General features: G+C 38.4%; 1 protein-coding gene across 5 annotated transcripts in view; it reads right to left on the reverse strand.

Moving 5' to 3' along the window:
• Positions 1-11725: 11725 nt before the first annotated feature.
• Positions 11726-17364, reverse strand: part of TJP1 (tight junction protein 1) — a 153655-nt gene continuing 148016 nt past the window's right edge. For 2 of the 5 annotated variants that reach the window (XM_029963123.1, XM_029963124.1), the window contains 2 exons: positions 16592-16735; positions 11726-13300 (listed from right to left, as the gene is read on the reverse strand). In XM_029963123.1, coding sequence (XP_029818983.1) covers positions 13206-13300; positions 16592-16735 — 239 coding nt within the window. In that variant the 3' untranslated portion in view covers positions 11726-13205. The remainder of the gene's footprint in view (positions 13301-16591; positions 16736-17364) is intronic. The other 3 variants (XM_029963125.1, XM_029963122.1, XM_029963121.1) reach the window with 2 other exon arrangements.

Genomic DNA, 17364 nt, shown 5'->3' on the forward strand with positions numbered 1-17364 from the left:
ACTCAGCTGTCACTCCTCTCACACACTCTATCCCGCCGTAACTCTGGGATTACACAGCTCGTGCCATATCTGCCCCTAACACGGCATTTCAGAACTGCTTAACTCATATATGCAATACAAGATAAAAAGGAGAAAACTCCTCCGACAGGGTTCCCCCTCTTATTTACTCAGATATTTTTATCTACATCAGTCTGGCATTTTAATCTGTTGCCTTCACTGTCCTTGCCTTTAATTTTTTTGATGACAGGGCAGCAGCAAGTTCAGCTCCTTCATGTGCAGTAAGGTTAGAACCCTCCCCTCCTCTTTTAGGAGCTAGAAAGCTGGAGCAAGTGATCCCAAAGTCAATGGAAGACATCAAAAGCATGGATGCTGCCATGCTGCCAGAACTGCACAGCTATTTGAGTGCTTAAAAGACTAAGGAGAACTCAGAGTTAAGATACTATATTTCATTACAAATAGCACAAAAAAAGTCGTCCAGTTTTGTAGAGAGTAAGTGTGGCTCATTCATGGTATTTCCAAAAAGTCTCTAGTTTAAAAATTGCTGACAATTTCACCATGGCAAATTACAATGGCAAATTAAGAGTGGATTTAAAAAGGTATAAGTAGAAGCCAGGCAAGTAAAAAGTTACTGCATTCAGGTGATACAGCTCTTATTTCTTACCTGTTCCTAATGTATATTCCAGGTCCACAGAAGTCTTTGTTGTGATCTTTGAGTGAAATAAAGCTAGTTTCTGCTGTAGGTTTTGGGCACCTGCTAGAAACCTGAGGCTGGAAATTGTAGACGATAAGTATGATTATTTACCTTCCTATGATAATTTTGAAAAAAATCCAAAGCCTGATTCTCCTTTCTTTTACTGATGACTCCTTACACATCTTGCTAAAAGTGGTGTAAAATTTACAACAGTGCGCAAAGGCTGGATTAGCAGGATGTGCACACACATTTCAAATTGCTGGCTGCAGCTCTTCTCTGCTTCAGCAGAGGATCAGGTTAACAATTATTAAATAGTCAGACACAGTGGGCATCTTATTACTGTCATTTAAATGGACTAATGAGTCGATTATGGCTAGAAACACATACCTATGGCATTTATTAGCTCTAAGCTTCCCTACTAAGTGCTGGGGAAATAACTAAAATGAAAATACAGGTCACTTGCTAAAACAGAATGAAAACTATTTCTTCAAGAACTGCAAATAAAATCTAACTTCAGTCATCACTTGAAGTCAAACAGTCCACAATTATGATACCACATAAAAACTGAAAAGGTGAGTTAAATTTTAGCTGTATACAATTGGGGAAAGTTTCTCCACTGGAGACCTATGTATAAATAGGTTCCTTTATCACACAGCTGGCCATGCAGCTTTTGCACTGAAAGCAAAGTGGGAATTAACGTCCCTGATAAATAAAGTATGGGTTGCAATATTCTAGAAGCTAAAACCACTTTTTTGTCATGAACTGAAGCTCAGAAGTACTACAGCAAAACACGCAAGTCTGAATTCTCTAACACTTCTGCTGAATTATAAAACATGGGCCGTAAATATTTAACTGAGACAAAGGAGGCTTTATATTCTAGTAAGAATAAAGTGTTACCTTCTCCATTCCCCTCATTCTATTTTCAAAGGTATGCTGAGGGTCATTGGGCATCAAGAACCCATTTTTTTGTCAAACATGAAACCTTCCTGGGAATGTTCAGTGAGAAACTACTGAGGTGTGAAAAGAACAATGGAACACACATACCACAGGAAACAGAGCTGCAGCTTCAACCATGAAGTTACACTGACTGGAGCAGCTAAAGCAGCACCATCTGTGCTGTTCTGTTTGTGTCTGTTCGCCCTGTCCACATGTCACAGTGCCCTTGTTGCTTGCAGGCACCAAGCACAATGATTTCCAAGACAGAGAGAGGCAGCTACAACCTTATCCAGATGCAAACAACTGGTTAGACAGCTACAGAGTGCTACTACTGCTGCAAAAAAGAGATAACTTCTAGTAATAAGAGTTTTTAGTACCTCTTGACATTGGGCACCAAATATGGGTGAGTAATTTACCTGCTAAAGATAAGAAATACTGTGTAAATAAGGAAAGCTTTACAGCATTTATGGAGTGAAAATTTCAGGTATTATATAAGATCACATTATAGGATAAAAGCACTACCAGCAACATTCATACTATACTGTGGCAGCTTTGCAACCATTTAATTCAGGAAGCCTCACTGAGCATAAACAATTCAGTTAGATTAAAGTAGAGCTATGGACAGTTACAAGTACATTTTGTTCAATTAACAGCAAAAATATATAACCGCTAATAGAAATTTTGAGTTAAAACTAGCTTTTACATTTATTCAATTCCAATCTTCTTCCATAAACAACAGTATGACAGCAGGTCAGAAAAGGAATAGCAGCAACTGAGCTATTTCCTTAACCAATTTTTAAGCCACACTGGTGTTTTACACAAGAGCCTTTATGAAGTATGGTATTTTTATCACCACATTTTTTTTGGACACAATCAGATTCTCCATAAATTAGCAGGCCAGAGCAGTCTATAGATTAAAACTCACCTAGACTCTTAAAAATGAAGGAACAGCTTCACTGGGGCTAGCATGAATGTCATGCTACCTGGTCAGAATTGTAAGATGGTTAAGGTTGGAAGGGACCCCCAGACATCACCCTGTCCAACCCCTACTGCTCAAGCAGGGTCACCCAGAGCCAGCTGACCACAACTGCATCCAGGTGCCTTTTGAATATCTCCAAAGATGGAGAGTCCACAACCTCCATGGGTAATCTCATAGCAAATAAGCGGTTTGTGATATTCAGAAGGAACCTCCTGTGTTGCATTCTGTGCCCACTGTCTCCCTTGTTGTGCCACTGGGCACCACTGGAAGAGCCTGGCTCCACCCTTCTGTGCACCCTCCCTTGATGGTAGTTGGTTTTTATATATGTATTAAAAAGAAGAAGATCCCCCCAAGCCTTCCCCTCTCAGGCTAAACTGTCCCAGCTTTTTCAGCTTTTACTCATAGGAGAGCTGCCCTACTCCCTCCACTGTGCCTCTCTGCGGGACTCTCTCCAACACATCCCCATCTCTCCTGTACTGAGGAGCCCAGAGCTGGACATGGTTCTCCAGGTGTGGCCTCAGCAGTGCTGAGTCAAGGGGAAGGATCCCCTTCTTCACCAGCTGGCAATAGTTTGCCCAGTGCAGCCCAGGAGACCATTAGAGATGCCTTTGCTGCAAGGGCACGCTGCTGGCTCACTTGAATGTGAGTGGAATCAGGAGTGTTTCCTGCCAAGACCTTCAGAAGGTGGTCTGATGGCAACCCACAGCAGAACAGGAAGGTTTCTATATGCCAGATTAAAGCACCAAAGAATGAAGAGACTCAAGGCATTTCATGAGGCCCAATGGACACAGCCACATACCCACAGCACAACTTTTTCTTACCATGGTAATTTGCCTTCTATTAGTGCTGAGGAAGACATCATTCCTACATTAGAATCACAAACAACACGCATTAAAAAAAAAAAAATCAGATGTAGAATAAAGGTATGAATGAACTACTGTTACTGGGATTGAAAATTAACATAGTTTTGCTTCTGTGCTTAACTTAATTAGCTCTGCATTTGACTACACTGCAGTTGAGCAGCACTACTGTTCAGGAAGAGTTGACTGTACAAGATACACTTTTGATCTACTGCTTTTCCTTTCCCAAATACGTAGAGAAGATTGCTAGAAGCATATTTGAACTGACACTGAAGAAGAAGACCCTGAGCAGCTACTACATGTGAGACCTAGACTATTTCGGAGTTTACTCTATTGTGGAATTATTGTTTTCTTCTACCTTTAATTACACGTCAAGTGATTCACATCAGAAAACTTGTCCATAAATTGTAAATTTTTCTATGAAGACTGATCTTGTATACGTGTTCATTATTTACCAAGACATACAGAATGAAAAAAATTACCTAAGACACCTTTCTTTCAAGTCTCCCTACTTACTCACTGGTCACAATACGGCTGTTCTTAATGCAAAGGAAACATCCAAACAAACCTACTGAGCAAACGCCATGCCCATAAACACAGGGGCATAACTTTCTGGATTTCTGCACATACCATAAGCAGGTACTATTCTCCAGAGTTATATTTATCCTTACATAACTCTGCACCAGAACCCCAGCATCCTTTTCCAAACATTTTTAGAACCTGACATTCGCTAAGAATAAAATGATGCACAGATGGATCCCTGGATTTCATTGCCTCATTAAACACTTTAAATATCTGTTCATTCTAGTCAAGAACAGAAACATTTTTGGAACATTTGCTCAACAGAAAGATTTCTTACTCAGCTGTGATTGCTGCAAGAAATATTATCTGATCCCATCACCCAAAATTAGTACTTTCTGACAGAAAACTAGAGATAAATAAATCTTTGATCTTCTTGGATTAAAATACTCTTTCTTCTGAAAAAGGATATTATTAATATTTTCTTTTAAATTACACATAGACTTCACCACACCCATGAGGCTACAGGAAGGTATTCACAGAATATTTGGCATTTAACTTCTATTTTGTAAATAGAAAAATTATCATCTATACTCCAAAATCACTATTTTCTTAAGACAATTTTAAAAATGAGGAGTTAAAATGGGCTTACTAATGAATCATCCATTTAAAGCTAAGAAGACTCAAATGCTGAGAAGGCCTTTAACAATTTTGTTTTCTTAACTCCATATACATAAGTAATTACCCAACAGTCTAAAGATGAATTGTGTTACATATTCCCATAGCACAAAGGTCCTCTCCTTCTCTGGAAGAAAAACTTTTTGAAAAAAAAAATCCTTCTTTTTTAGAATTTGATCTGGATTACACCATTCAGACTGTCATACAGACATCATACCATTATGAAAGAAACCCCCAACATTTTGAGATAGTAAAAATAATAGCAGTACAGTTTACACAGCCTGTTTTTTAGGAAATTACTTTGTACTACACTGAATTCTTTCCTAAGATTAGTTTCAAAACAGATAACAGTTCATGCAAAGGGAACATGAAAAATTATTTAACTGCAGACTAAAAAAGTCTATAAAATACATAATCTCTTTCTGGGTAAATTACATTAGAGCATCCTTCAGGCATTTCCCATCAGTTTATTAGTCCATAAAGAAAACCCATAGTCCTGGAAAAATGACAAAGGCAGAAAATACTGGGCCAAAGCAAAGTGAGATGGCACAAATGCAACTCGCCATAGCGAGTCTGAGATTCCTGTTGCACTAAGTTCCTTTGCTTTCATAGCTGACTAAATAAGAACATCTGTTTTGTAACTACAAAGGCAGCCTTCAAGCAAACTCTTTTCTGAAAGAGGCAGCAAGTCTCAAAAAAAGTAAGCCAACCTGCTTTGCAGAAAGAACGTGATAAAGGACCATTTGTGCCAGTGAACTGTCCTTTCCATTGAAGTGAACATGGACAACCTTTCGTTGTACAAGCAGCTCTGGGCTCCCGAGTGCTGCACAACTGAAGGCCAAGCCAAGCTTTCTGATGACTCAATTAATACTGAATATCTTCCCCTTGGCTACCTTCTATAAAGACATGCCTCTTGTTTATGAGCTATGACACTAGTTTTAAATGACAGCCAAGACATTTGAAGGTCTGTATTTACAGCGTTTTCTTTATAAAACAGAAAAGCAATTCTGAGGAGCTCAGTGCTCTGAAGCAGGACTGTGTCCGTGTGTGTGCAGAGCACCGCTGGCTGCAGGCAGGAGAGCAGGAGGGATCTGTCCAAGGCAAGGGCGTGCAGTGACGGTGTGTCCAGCACAGCTGGGACACGGCAGGGCAGCCCTGTCCTCACAGCACAGCCCAGGCTTGGACAGTCATTGCTCACACTGGGCCTCTAAAGCCTCCCAGGACTCAGAGAAGGCAAAGTCGGGCAAGGCTGCAGCATTCTAACAGTGGTCATATAAAACCTGAAGAAGATCAATTACACAATGCACTTTTTGTTAGGAAGTTTGAATATTTGACACTGCTACAGTCTGATGTGAAAATGCCTGGAGAATTAATAAAAAAGGAAGGACACCACATTTAAGGAGCACCTTTTGGAACTCAATATAAACATGCTGCCTCTCCCATCTCCCCTGCCCTACAGCCGTTTGCTGTTCGTAAGGTAAGACTCCCCCCCAGTGGCTGCCTGTTACTGTCACACACATGGGAGCTCAATGACTGCTGCAACTGTTCAGTCTGCAGAAAAGAACAGCAACACTTGCCAGTATGAAGCCTGATAAATCAAAAGGAATCAAAAGGCTGTCAGAAGTTACGCATGATTTTGTATTAACTGATTTGTGTTATGCACACACTGCATAGGAGTTCTGCTGAAGAGTTCTCATTGCACACAAGCCTTTCCCTGACAAAGGGAATCTTGTACAAATTGCTAATCTTAATTACTCCTTTTTAATTGAAGTATTGTAATTATATATTTAAATATAAATATATTCAAATATAAATATGATTATTTTCTTTCACAGTTTCCTAGGTTTCACACCTGCAGGTTAATTCCAGTAAGCTTCATTTATTTGTATTCAGATTAATTTTCTCTTTCCTTGAGGAGTTTTCAGAGTGGTCCTTCCTGACAGCTTTCACAAATGTAAAACTAGTTGTCCATAAAAAATACCTTTTTCTCTTAAAGTAGGATTGAATTGAAGCACCAATGCATACAAGAACTTGCATCCTCCACTTCCATTTCTGTCCCATTTTGACCTGAACTCCCATGCAGGCATGTTCGCAGAGATTATGGTGTATTCTCTATACGTGCCTTCATCGCTACAAAGTCTGAGCTAGTTGCTTTGTATTTTTGATTTAAAAAAAAAAAAAAGATCACATCTAGAAACCAAGAGTAGCACTTAATTCCTTCAGAATTCTTTAGCACTTTGAAATCAAAGTAGTATAAAGCATGCTGGCCCCACAGCTCACTGCCATGCTATACTCAACTGCCTACAGACCAGAGTAAGGTCACTGGAAAAGTTCTAACTATCCAACCAAAAGACAGGAGAAACAGAAAACACGTCAAAAGTTATGAGTATGTCAGAGCAGTTCTTGTCATTAATTTAAATAAAATGTAATGCTTTTGTGTATATTCCTCTATGCTTGCTCATCACCTACTCTCAAATGCAAGAGGCAAATTCTGAACTTCTTGTGCACAGAGTGATGCCAACCTGAGACCGGAAACGAGACATTTTTACATTCTGTACAGAAATTTATCAAAAAACACACCATCAGGGAACTTTGCTAGGCAGGTTTTTTGGGGGTGGAGTTGGGGGTGTTAAACAGAACACAGCAGCAGGATCAGCTTTATTTATGGGCTCTCCGGAAACTTTCTGCTTTGTGACAGTTTTCAGCATTTTGTGAAAAACTGCTTTTCCCACTTACTGACACAGTTTAAAACTGGGCACCTGTTACTACCACAAGCCATGGCTCCATGCCATCTCTGCCCATTAAATAATGGTAATTACATTTATGGGCATTACATTTATATGCCACCAAACCAGAAGACAAGATTCCAGTCTCTGGAAAACAACCAACCCCCCCCACCCCCAGACTTCTATAACAGCAGAGTCCCACATAAGGATGTGGGACTAGGGGACCAGATTTTGGCAAGACTGACATAGTTGCATGGATATTATTGCAATAGCTTATGTCTGAAATACCTTTTCAAAACTGCCTAGAACCATGAAGATATCAATTATTAAGAAAAAATGAAAGTCTATATATAACTGAAAGACACACAAGCCCACTCTTGCCACTCCTGCATTCTCAACAGACATCTAAAGTGCTATAAAAAACTTCAGTGTGCTGCTGAGAGAAATAAAAAAAAAAAAGTGGTGCTGATACCAGCAGCACCAGCAGAACTGCCAGGGATGTCCAGGGAAAAGGGTTGCAACTGTTCCTTCTGGCACAGGCTCTGGCTGTTCTCCAGGGGCAGCAGGTTATCTTTCATGTAGCTGATTTCATAGCATTACATATTATACAGTAAGGTTTGCATCTGCCTACATCTTGTGCCTTTCCACAGCTTTTCACCAGGAAAAACTGAAAACAGTCAACACAAACCTTAATTTTAAGGCAACTATTCCCTGAGCACTAAGCTGACTTCCCTGATATCTTCCCTGACTCTACTAAGGCACTACTTCAGTAAACAAATACATAAATTTCTGTATCACAAATTTAGTTAATTCTACCCTACCTTTTTATTTTGAAATGTCAAATATTTGGTCACTAAGTCAGGAAGGACAAAAGTTAAGTATAATTAGGAGGGAAATCACTGCAGCCAGCTTCACTGTTACACCATCCATACTGGAAGGTCACTATCAGGCTCTGTATTGTGTGCTCCTTCCAGCAAAGAAGTTTCTTCTCATCTTCTTTCTGCAAAGAATAATTTTCATTGCCAGGTTTCACTCTGGCAAGGTTACCTCATCTAAGCCTTTGGCAAGGCTTTTAAATGTGTGTAGACTTAATATCACCACTGGTAATCTAAAGCCAAGATATAAAAGAACCTACCAGCTAAAGACTAGACGTCATTTTCCTTAAATTCTACAGCCTGTTTCTCACTTAGGTCTTCCCCCAAATTCTAAGCCTAAAAGCTGGAAGGAAGAAGGGTGGAAGTAGGTCATAATTTCTGAGAAGACACTGGTTTTAATATAATCTAGAAATTAATACCTAAAACAACACATTTTAAGCCTGCACTTACCTTAACAGACTGTAATTTATAGTGTTTTCACAGTCTGTGCTCAGCAACTTTTGTATAAAATGGACAAATGCTGCAGAATACTGTAAAGACAAGGTACAGTAGCTGAATATTTGAATAACAAGGGCTTTTTTGTTCGACTATTTTTAAAGAAAATGTAATGTGCACCCAACTATAAAGATGGTGTCCTTGGTCACTAATAGACTACAGTTTATTTCTTTAGGGATCTCTTTTTTTTCCCGTTGTCTAGCTAATTGCTATTAAAGTCAACAAAGGACTCTCAAACATGGTAACAGTTAACATTAGGATAACAAGCAGAGAACTGTGGGTTTCCCTAGTGAGAATGTTTGCTGCAACAGATACATTATGCACACAGAGAGGTTCACGATGTTTAACTGTATTGAAGAGAACTTACTTTCAAGTTTTATGTGAGCTAAAGGGATCCCAGTGGTTTGTCCATCTGCCCAAGTCCCCTCTTCTCCAGTCTTTGCATATCAGAGCTTCTGCCAGGCATCAAATCCACATCCTTACACAAACTCAACACAGCAACATCCCTCAGCAAATTCTGTCATGCTGAGAGGAGTAACAGACTCCTAAACACAGAAAATTGCTGCAGCATTTATGTTTTACAGAAACTGTTAAACCTCTGAGACACATCCCACTCCTCCCAGTTCTCTTATTTCGCTCATCCCCAGGTGAGCAGAAGTCCCATCCCTCATGTCTGTCATTCATCCATCTGGCTGCCTCCCTACCCCCATAAACTGAACAGATATACAGGACATCAGGTCAGAACAGAAGGAAGTCAATGCAAAAAAATCCCAAACAAAACCAACCAAACAAAAAACACCTCCCAAAACACCCCAAATGAAACCAAACCCCACCAAAACACCAAGATGCGGACACAAAAGAGTGCAGATCCCTGACCACAAACAGAGGACCTCATTCCCTCATATGACAGTGTAGGATCTTTTATCAATTCCATGGAATACACAGAACAGACCTGGTGAGGTCCAATTACGTAGCACAAATCAGAGTTGTTCCTTTGTCAGCAACAGTGACAGATACCAAATCTGCCTTACTGGCAGCCTCTCCAGGCTGAGGGGACACTGAACATTCTGCATTGTCTCTACTCTTCCACTGTCAATTTTGTCCATGCTGGAGATGAGGAGTGATAGGCAGTTAGTGCTGTAATAAACTTCAGTGGGAAACTTCATACACAGACACAGAGCAGATTAGTGCAGTTTCAGAATCAGCAAATCTCCAAACCTGTATGGTTTGATTTCTGTCACCTGGTCCACGTTACATTACAGCAGAGAATCTTCAACCAGAACCTAACCACTGTGGTGATTTGCTTCACCTAACCCAGGCTGGCAGGAACAGATTCCTTTTACAATCATAACTGTTTGTGTATGTATCACTGAATACTTATTACTACTTTTCTTGAAAAAAATAAAAATAATAAAGAAGATTTTTACCAAGAACCTGAATTAGAGAGAGGAACAGTAAGTCTGTACCTACTGAGCGTCTGCTTCCAACACCGAAGGCATTTGTGAAAAATTAACACAAGACTTAAGATCTACATTTTTAAACTTCTGTACAATTTGCAGGGCCACAGCTGGCCAGTACATCACTGAGACAAATAGGAAGAATTGAGAAGTGCAGTTTTTGAAGTTCATACTAAACACTAACTAGAGAATAATAACAAATATAATATAAAATATAATATTAAATTTTGCAGATGAACTTACCTGCTGCAGAGCCTAGCCTATATAAAATATGTAAAGAAGGCAATGTCTTGCAAGGATAAAGATTTCCAAACCACTAGTATTTTAAAATTAGAAAATGAGTTATTTTAGCCCAGTTATTCCCAATGGCCATGTTTTAATCCAAAAACATTGGGGTTTGGGTTAATTAATGAGAAGGAAGACATACACATGGTTTAAATTAGACACTTTGATAAACATTCCTAGAGGCAGACAGCAAAAGAATTTCTTCAACAGGCTGCTTTTCAGTTGAGAATTGCCATATTTTTGAACAGCATCAACCTTCTCATTTCATTTATAAAATTACAACAGAACAAAAGCTGTCTTTTTTTTTTCCTTTTGATAGAAAGGCATTACCCTACACTCCTTAAAAAACAGAAAATCAGAAAGATGTTATCTGGATTACTACAGTAACACCAACTCGGGACAGTTACACCTCACAGTACATTAGACTCAGGAGGGCCAAGACACAAATAATACCACTGCAAACAGTCCATGCAGTGTCACTCCAGGGTACCTCAAGCCCAACTGACTGGTTCCTTTTGTAGTGCTCCACGTGGTCCTGATTTTGGCTGGGATAGACCTAATTTTCTTCTTAGTAGTACTGCGCTGTGTTTTGAATTTCATTACAATAATGTTGCTAACATTGATGTTTTAGTTGTTGATAAGTAGTGCTTACCCTACATCAAGGACTTTTCAGTGCCTCGTGCTCTGATAATGAGCAAGATAAGCCATGAGGAGAAGTAGCAATAGTCGGGAATGCATCTTCTGGGATAAGTCATGCCTGAGAAACAAAACTTACTCATCAATAGAAATACAGAAAGGACACATCAGGGTTATGCACAGTTTCCCAGCATTATTCAAAAATATCTTCTAGAACTTATTTTCCCTTGTAGAATAATAGCAGGTTACTAGTTAGCCACGGAATATTCCAAACAGATAATGGGATTCTGTAGGAATATCTTGAAAATTGTACAGCTACTCTATGTGTAAATCTACATGCTAGAACGCTTCCAAAGTATTTGAAAGAATAGGTATAACAGTGATAGGTCTACCACTCCTACTTGTATTGACTAATTCCAATGGCTCCATTGAATTTCAGAAGGCCTGTTGCAGACAACTCCAACTGACTTCACGAAAGAGCTCTGCTACATGTATGAACATATGGCAGAATCCAGCTGTCTGTTTACATAGAAAAAATAAAATCAAAATGGATTGTGTCACGTTCACATAAATGCATTTCAGAAACAATGAGGTACTACAATCATCTTTATTATTTTAAAAACAGGTTTATTCTGTATATTTAGAAACGTGTAATTTTAATAACTGCAGAGAAAAAAAAAAATCAGCCACACCTGAATAGCTAATAACTCATTAACAGAATGCAGTGGTATATTATCTAAACAGTAGTAGTGCCATTGTGCCGTAATAAATTGTCTATTAGTAAAAAAATACATTTCAGGGCACATAATACAGCATCCTTATGACAAATTACAGTAGGGATACTTTTCAAGAATTTAATCAAAGTAGAGAATTCCGAGTTATATTCTTTAAATGCAGCACTTTAAAAGGTAACAACTTTGTGCATTTTTAAAAAATGTCCTCGTTCGTATATTGTAGAAATGCTGCTTTATTGCTGCAGATGTCAAAGTTCAAGGCTCAAAAGGTATGAGAATACAAAGATATCCTTAAGAAACTTTGTTTGTTTTTATATATATTTATATATATAAAAAGGTAAAGCTTATAAAAGTTAATTTACAAACCAAAAACAAAAGTGGTATGCACGCATTATATACAGGCGGTCTATAACATCTATAAATTTTCAAATGCATAGCAGAAAACATACCATCATTTTCTTCTGGTTCTCTTCTGGCTGATGAACACAAACAATACTCATCCGCTAAACCAAACTCACAAATTTTTTTTTGTTGTTCCCCTCACCCCCCCAGTCTCTCATGATATATTATCTAGGTAAGCACAAAAGCCATACAAACTTAATACAGAGAACTATGAGAGCTAAGATCATTAAAAACATGAGGGTAAGGCATCCCTGCTGGTTAATAGGTCTGTAATAATGTGGTTAATTTACAAATCCACAGAGGCAACTGAACCATAGTCATCCCACATGCTTTTCCCCTCCCCCTGTTCTCAGCACAATGTTTCCATATACATTAGGTAGATGTGTTTGCATTATCTCTCAGCAGAAGAAACATCTAAGCTGTGCTACCCCGAGTTGACTGTTCATTGGACATGTACACCAGAAGTCTTTTAAAAACCAGAGACCAAAATGTAGTCTTGTGAGTTAAAAACACACAGTCGTAAAAACGCAGGCCAAAATCTGTGTTTTCGATACTGCAGTATGAACCAAATTTTGTTCCTCTGTGTACAATTTCATTCAGATAACAACAAAATACTAGTAGTGTCCTTTAACAAAACAAAAAGAAAAAAAAGGAAAAAAAAAGGAAAAAACCACACAAGAACAACCAAACCAAAGCATACAGAACCTGCAAAACCCCTCCTTGTTCCCACTGTACACTCCCTGCTTGTGGCATTGTATTGTGACCATGGTTCAAAGAGTGTACTTGCTAAATCATTGTTAGTTAAAGCAAGATGCTTAAAAACTAAGATCCATTATCACTTATAGAACAGTTAATACTTGATAGAGTGGTTCAGTTTATATGTAAGGTCCATCTCAGTTTCACATTATTTACTCAATCAGCTAACTTATTGTTTAGAAGTGGTCAATTAGGACTGAGACACAGTTTGCTCCAACAAGATAGTTTGGATCCCCGGGAAGAGACTTGTTCTGCCAGGTTTTGGGGTCACCTGTGGGAGGAAAACACAATGCTGGTGTTTAGTATCCGCTGTCACACAGTGTACATCTTGAAACAACCAAGCTTTTGGACAGGAGCTTTAAAGTTCTGAAGCAACACCTGTTTTGGGGGTGTTTTTTTGTTGTTGCTGTTTCATTTGTTTTTTAAAAAAACCTTGCAGTTTGCCTGTTATTAATTTTTAAAATCCCTTTATTTTCATATAACATAGGACAGATCAATTATTCAAAACAGATGCTGTGGCACTCAAGAATTGTTAAGTACAACTCATTCTACTCTACAGCACCAACATAGTGCTTTCCATTGGAGAATGGTTAACAGTGAAACAGGTGGTCACTGGCTCTTTCCTAAATTGTCAGGGGAAAAAATAAGACATTTTAAAAGCTAACGTGGGTACGATGCATTTGAAGTGTCTTGGAACAGTTCTGAAGATAGATAAGGCAAATCAGATGTTGTAACTAAGCTCTATGACACACTGGTAGTTTTATTTTCTATGATGAAAATGACTGTAGACAGGACTGTAGTCATTCTGCAGCTACATTCAGTAGACTTGTTTAAAAGCCTGAAATACTGCTGTTCTAAAAGGGATTCCAGTTAACTGGTACATAAAAATCTTTACAATAGATCTATCTACCTGTGGTCAAAGGTTCTGGGTAACAATCTGTTAGAAGGGAATTTCATCAGCTGCCATCTCCCCAGATAAAGGTTACATTCCATCTGCACAGCCAATTGTCTCTTTTAAATGGAGACGGTATTCTTCATTTACCCACCTAAAATCACTACAAAGTGCTGCCACTATACAAGAAGTGTCATCATCCCACTATGGTAGAAAGTGAAAAATGCACTGAAGTTGCTTAAGCCTTTCAGATAAATGACATTAAATAGCTTGGCCAAAACAGATCTGCCTCGAGAAATGTGCAACAAGTTATAGAACCCAGTCACACAGACTGCAAACAACTGAGACCTCTGTACTAAGTGAGAATGATACAAATTCCATGTAATTTTCTCGAAGAACTCATGAAAACAAAATGAAGTACACAATGCACTGAGCAATGGCAACATCTGATGCAGGGACAAAGAACAGGGGCAGTGTATAGTTAGAGAATGTAAACAAATTTACTGCAACCAGCTGAGGGTATTTATCTCAGTCGAAAACGTCAATAATGCTAGAGATTTTTTTCCTTTAACAGATTCAGGGAATTCCATTCAAACTCATATGATCAAATATATAAGAAGGGTAGAACAGGACTGTAGGACAGTCAGGTCCTAGTCTTCACGTGAAATAGGCAGACTTTTTTCCAACCTTTCCTCCTAAATACATAGTAAGGATTAGACTGTAGCCAGTACAACCTCTAGTTGTTATGGATGTTTTTCCCATATTTACATACAACTGCTTTGAAAAGGAAAATAAAAAAGGAGATCTCTCTGTATTTTTACGTTCTAATAGGTGTGGCCATAGGAGGTAACTTTTTTCCTTGGTCAGCTTTAATACCAGAATCATTCAAGCTTTTGAAGGCGTTTAATGGTACAATACCAATGTATGAGGCTTAAATGTGGCAGAAAGGATGTTAGTAAGTGCAAATGAATGTCACTTTTAGGACAGAACATGGATACAGTGAAAAAAGATGAGGTAGAGCAGACGACTGAAGAGAGAAAAACCCAGAATTGCATAAACTGTTATAACAAAGCCACCTCAAGAATCAGAGTCCCATAACCAACTAATTTAGAAAGAGAGAAAACAATTATTTATTTAAGACACAGTATGGTCTACTTACATATCATAAGACAGAATTGCCTAATTTTAAAGTTTGTCTCAAAAGAGCAATGTTATGATATACATCCCATTTCAGATTAACAGAATGTGGTGTTATATTTACAGTACAGAAAGTTAGGGTTTAAATATACACGCTCTTGCTTTCATCCACACATGCGTGCACACACACATCCCACGTTGGAAAGGGAGAAAAATGTCTCAGAAACTTTAGTTATTATTTGGATCACTTGAGCCCTCTCCCTTCACTTCAAGTAAGTTCATGAACAGGTGCTATTAAGTTACAAAGGAAGTGCTGTGTCATTTTTGTACATAGTTGTCATATCTTTTGGGACCCTATCACTGTGAGCCCGTGTTTTAACACTGCCACGTATACACACATTGTTAAATAGATGCATGCAACACATGCATATAATAGCTTATAAAAAATAACTAAAAATTATTGCCATTAATACCTCTAGATTATTGAATCCCCATGAAGGGGATCGATGCTTTAATCTTTCAAAGCATCAGTGCTTTGGTGTTGACAGTGATAGATACATTAGTGACAGAAGATATGCATACATGGTGGCTTAAATGCTGTATACAGAAGCACATCGTTCACTCAGTACTTACATCACAAATGCGCACATTAATGGCTTGAACCTTCCACAGAAATTTTTTAAGTAGCTGAATAAAACCTTAAGACTTTTTCCCCAGGTGTGCAAACATTCCTTTTTAAATCTCTGTAACCTCACAGCCGTTTCATGAAATTGCTTGAAACTTGCCCAGAATTCTCAATTAGGCTCCTCACTGACAATTTCAGCCAATACATTCTCTCTCTCATCCCAGAAAGCCACAGTGAGGTAAAAATGAATAGGTAAATAAAACTGCAACCTAGTTGCAACTTTTACTATCAACCAGAGACTTCCGGATAAAAGGCAGTAGAGGAGAAATAGGCAGGAGCAAGCAAGAAGAGTCTTGTGGAAAAAACAGCTACATTAGAATAAATTGTAAATGCTTTTACTGAACACTATAGTTTTCTTAAATGACCCAATTGTTAGCATCAACTTGCACACATGGAAACAGTTAACACGCATTAAATCATGATTTATGAGCATGCAGATTGTTAAGATTTGTCAGAGTCCTATATGGTTAATTAAGCAACAGACAAACACCAGTTATGTTACAAAGGCCAATCAGAGGTACATATTCATTTCCTCTCAATTTTAGTGCGACTATCATTTCAAGTGTATTCAGCTGTAGCAGTCCTCAAGAAAGAAGACAGAATAGAAAAATACGATAATATTTAACAGACTAGAGATATTACTCTTTTTCTGCTATCATGGTTTTAGCTATGAATTTGCACCATGAGTAAATGTAAGAAAGACATTTGTAATGAAAGTGAAATGGGAGAGTTTGACACAAATACAATGATTGAGTTTTTATATTACACAGCATCACCTTTAGCCAAAATAACTTAAATTATACGATAGCACCCAAAAGCCCCAAAAGGACAGAGGGAGGACAGCATACCCGACGAGGAGTCGGAGGATTTTAGAGCAAAAGACCAACCATCAGGGGTCATAGACGCACAGTGTGGCAGGCGGAGCTCCACTGGCTTCAGGAATTTCAGTCCATGAGGCCCACACATTACCAAGGGGCTAAGAAGTGTTTCGCCTATAGGTAAGAGAAAGAAATATCTGTTTCTGATTTTTCTTGAAATAGGTTCAAAGTATTACATAATTATAATGCAGAGCTACTCAGCAATCAGGCTGGGAGAAAAATATCAACATTTTGATCTGTTAGTAAAGAAAAGCACTTTGCAATATTGTTTCTCACACTCGAGTGACTTTTCAGTAGAACATGCTACAATCTCAAAATGCAAAAAGGACAAACTGCGATGATTAAATCATGTTGGGAATTTTTTTCCAGAAATTTCTAAGCCCATGCATCAAAAGGAACAAATCCCCAAATCAGTAACCAGTCTTGTTCACAGTCTTCTTTGTACTCCAGCTGCCATGTTCTACTTCTCTGGATTTATGGCACACTGGGCTGAATGAAGCCTTCAGCAGCTCCAGAGACTATGACCATCATCCCAACAATCAAAAGAAAGTATACAAACATACAGGTCTTCTTTCAGCTAAAACTCCAAATGTTAATATAACATTATTCAGGTGAGGAATATGCTATGTTTATATAAAGTAGCTGCAGATTGCAAGCAATAATTTTATAAATTTGCAGTTCGAGCAACACCTTGAGTTTACCAATTTGATGAAATTAGGAATCTGACAGATTAGAAAATGCAC

Source organism: Manacus vitellinus, unplaced genomic scaffold (genome assembly GCF_001715985.3).
Source record: "Manacus vitellinus isolate BGI_N305 unplaced genomic scaffold, ASM171598v3 scaffold_53_pilon, whole genome shotgun sequence".
NCBI lineage: Eukaryota > Metazoa > Chordata > Aves > Passeriformes > Pipridae > Manacus > Manacus vitellinus.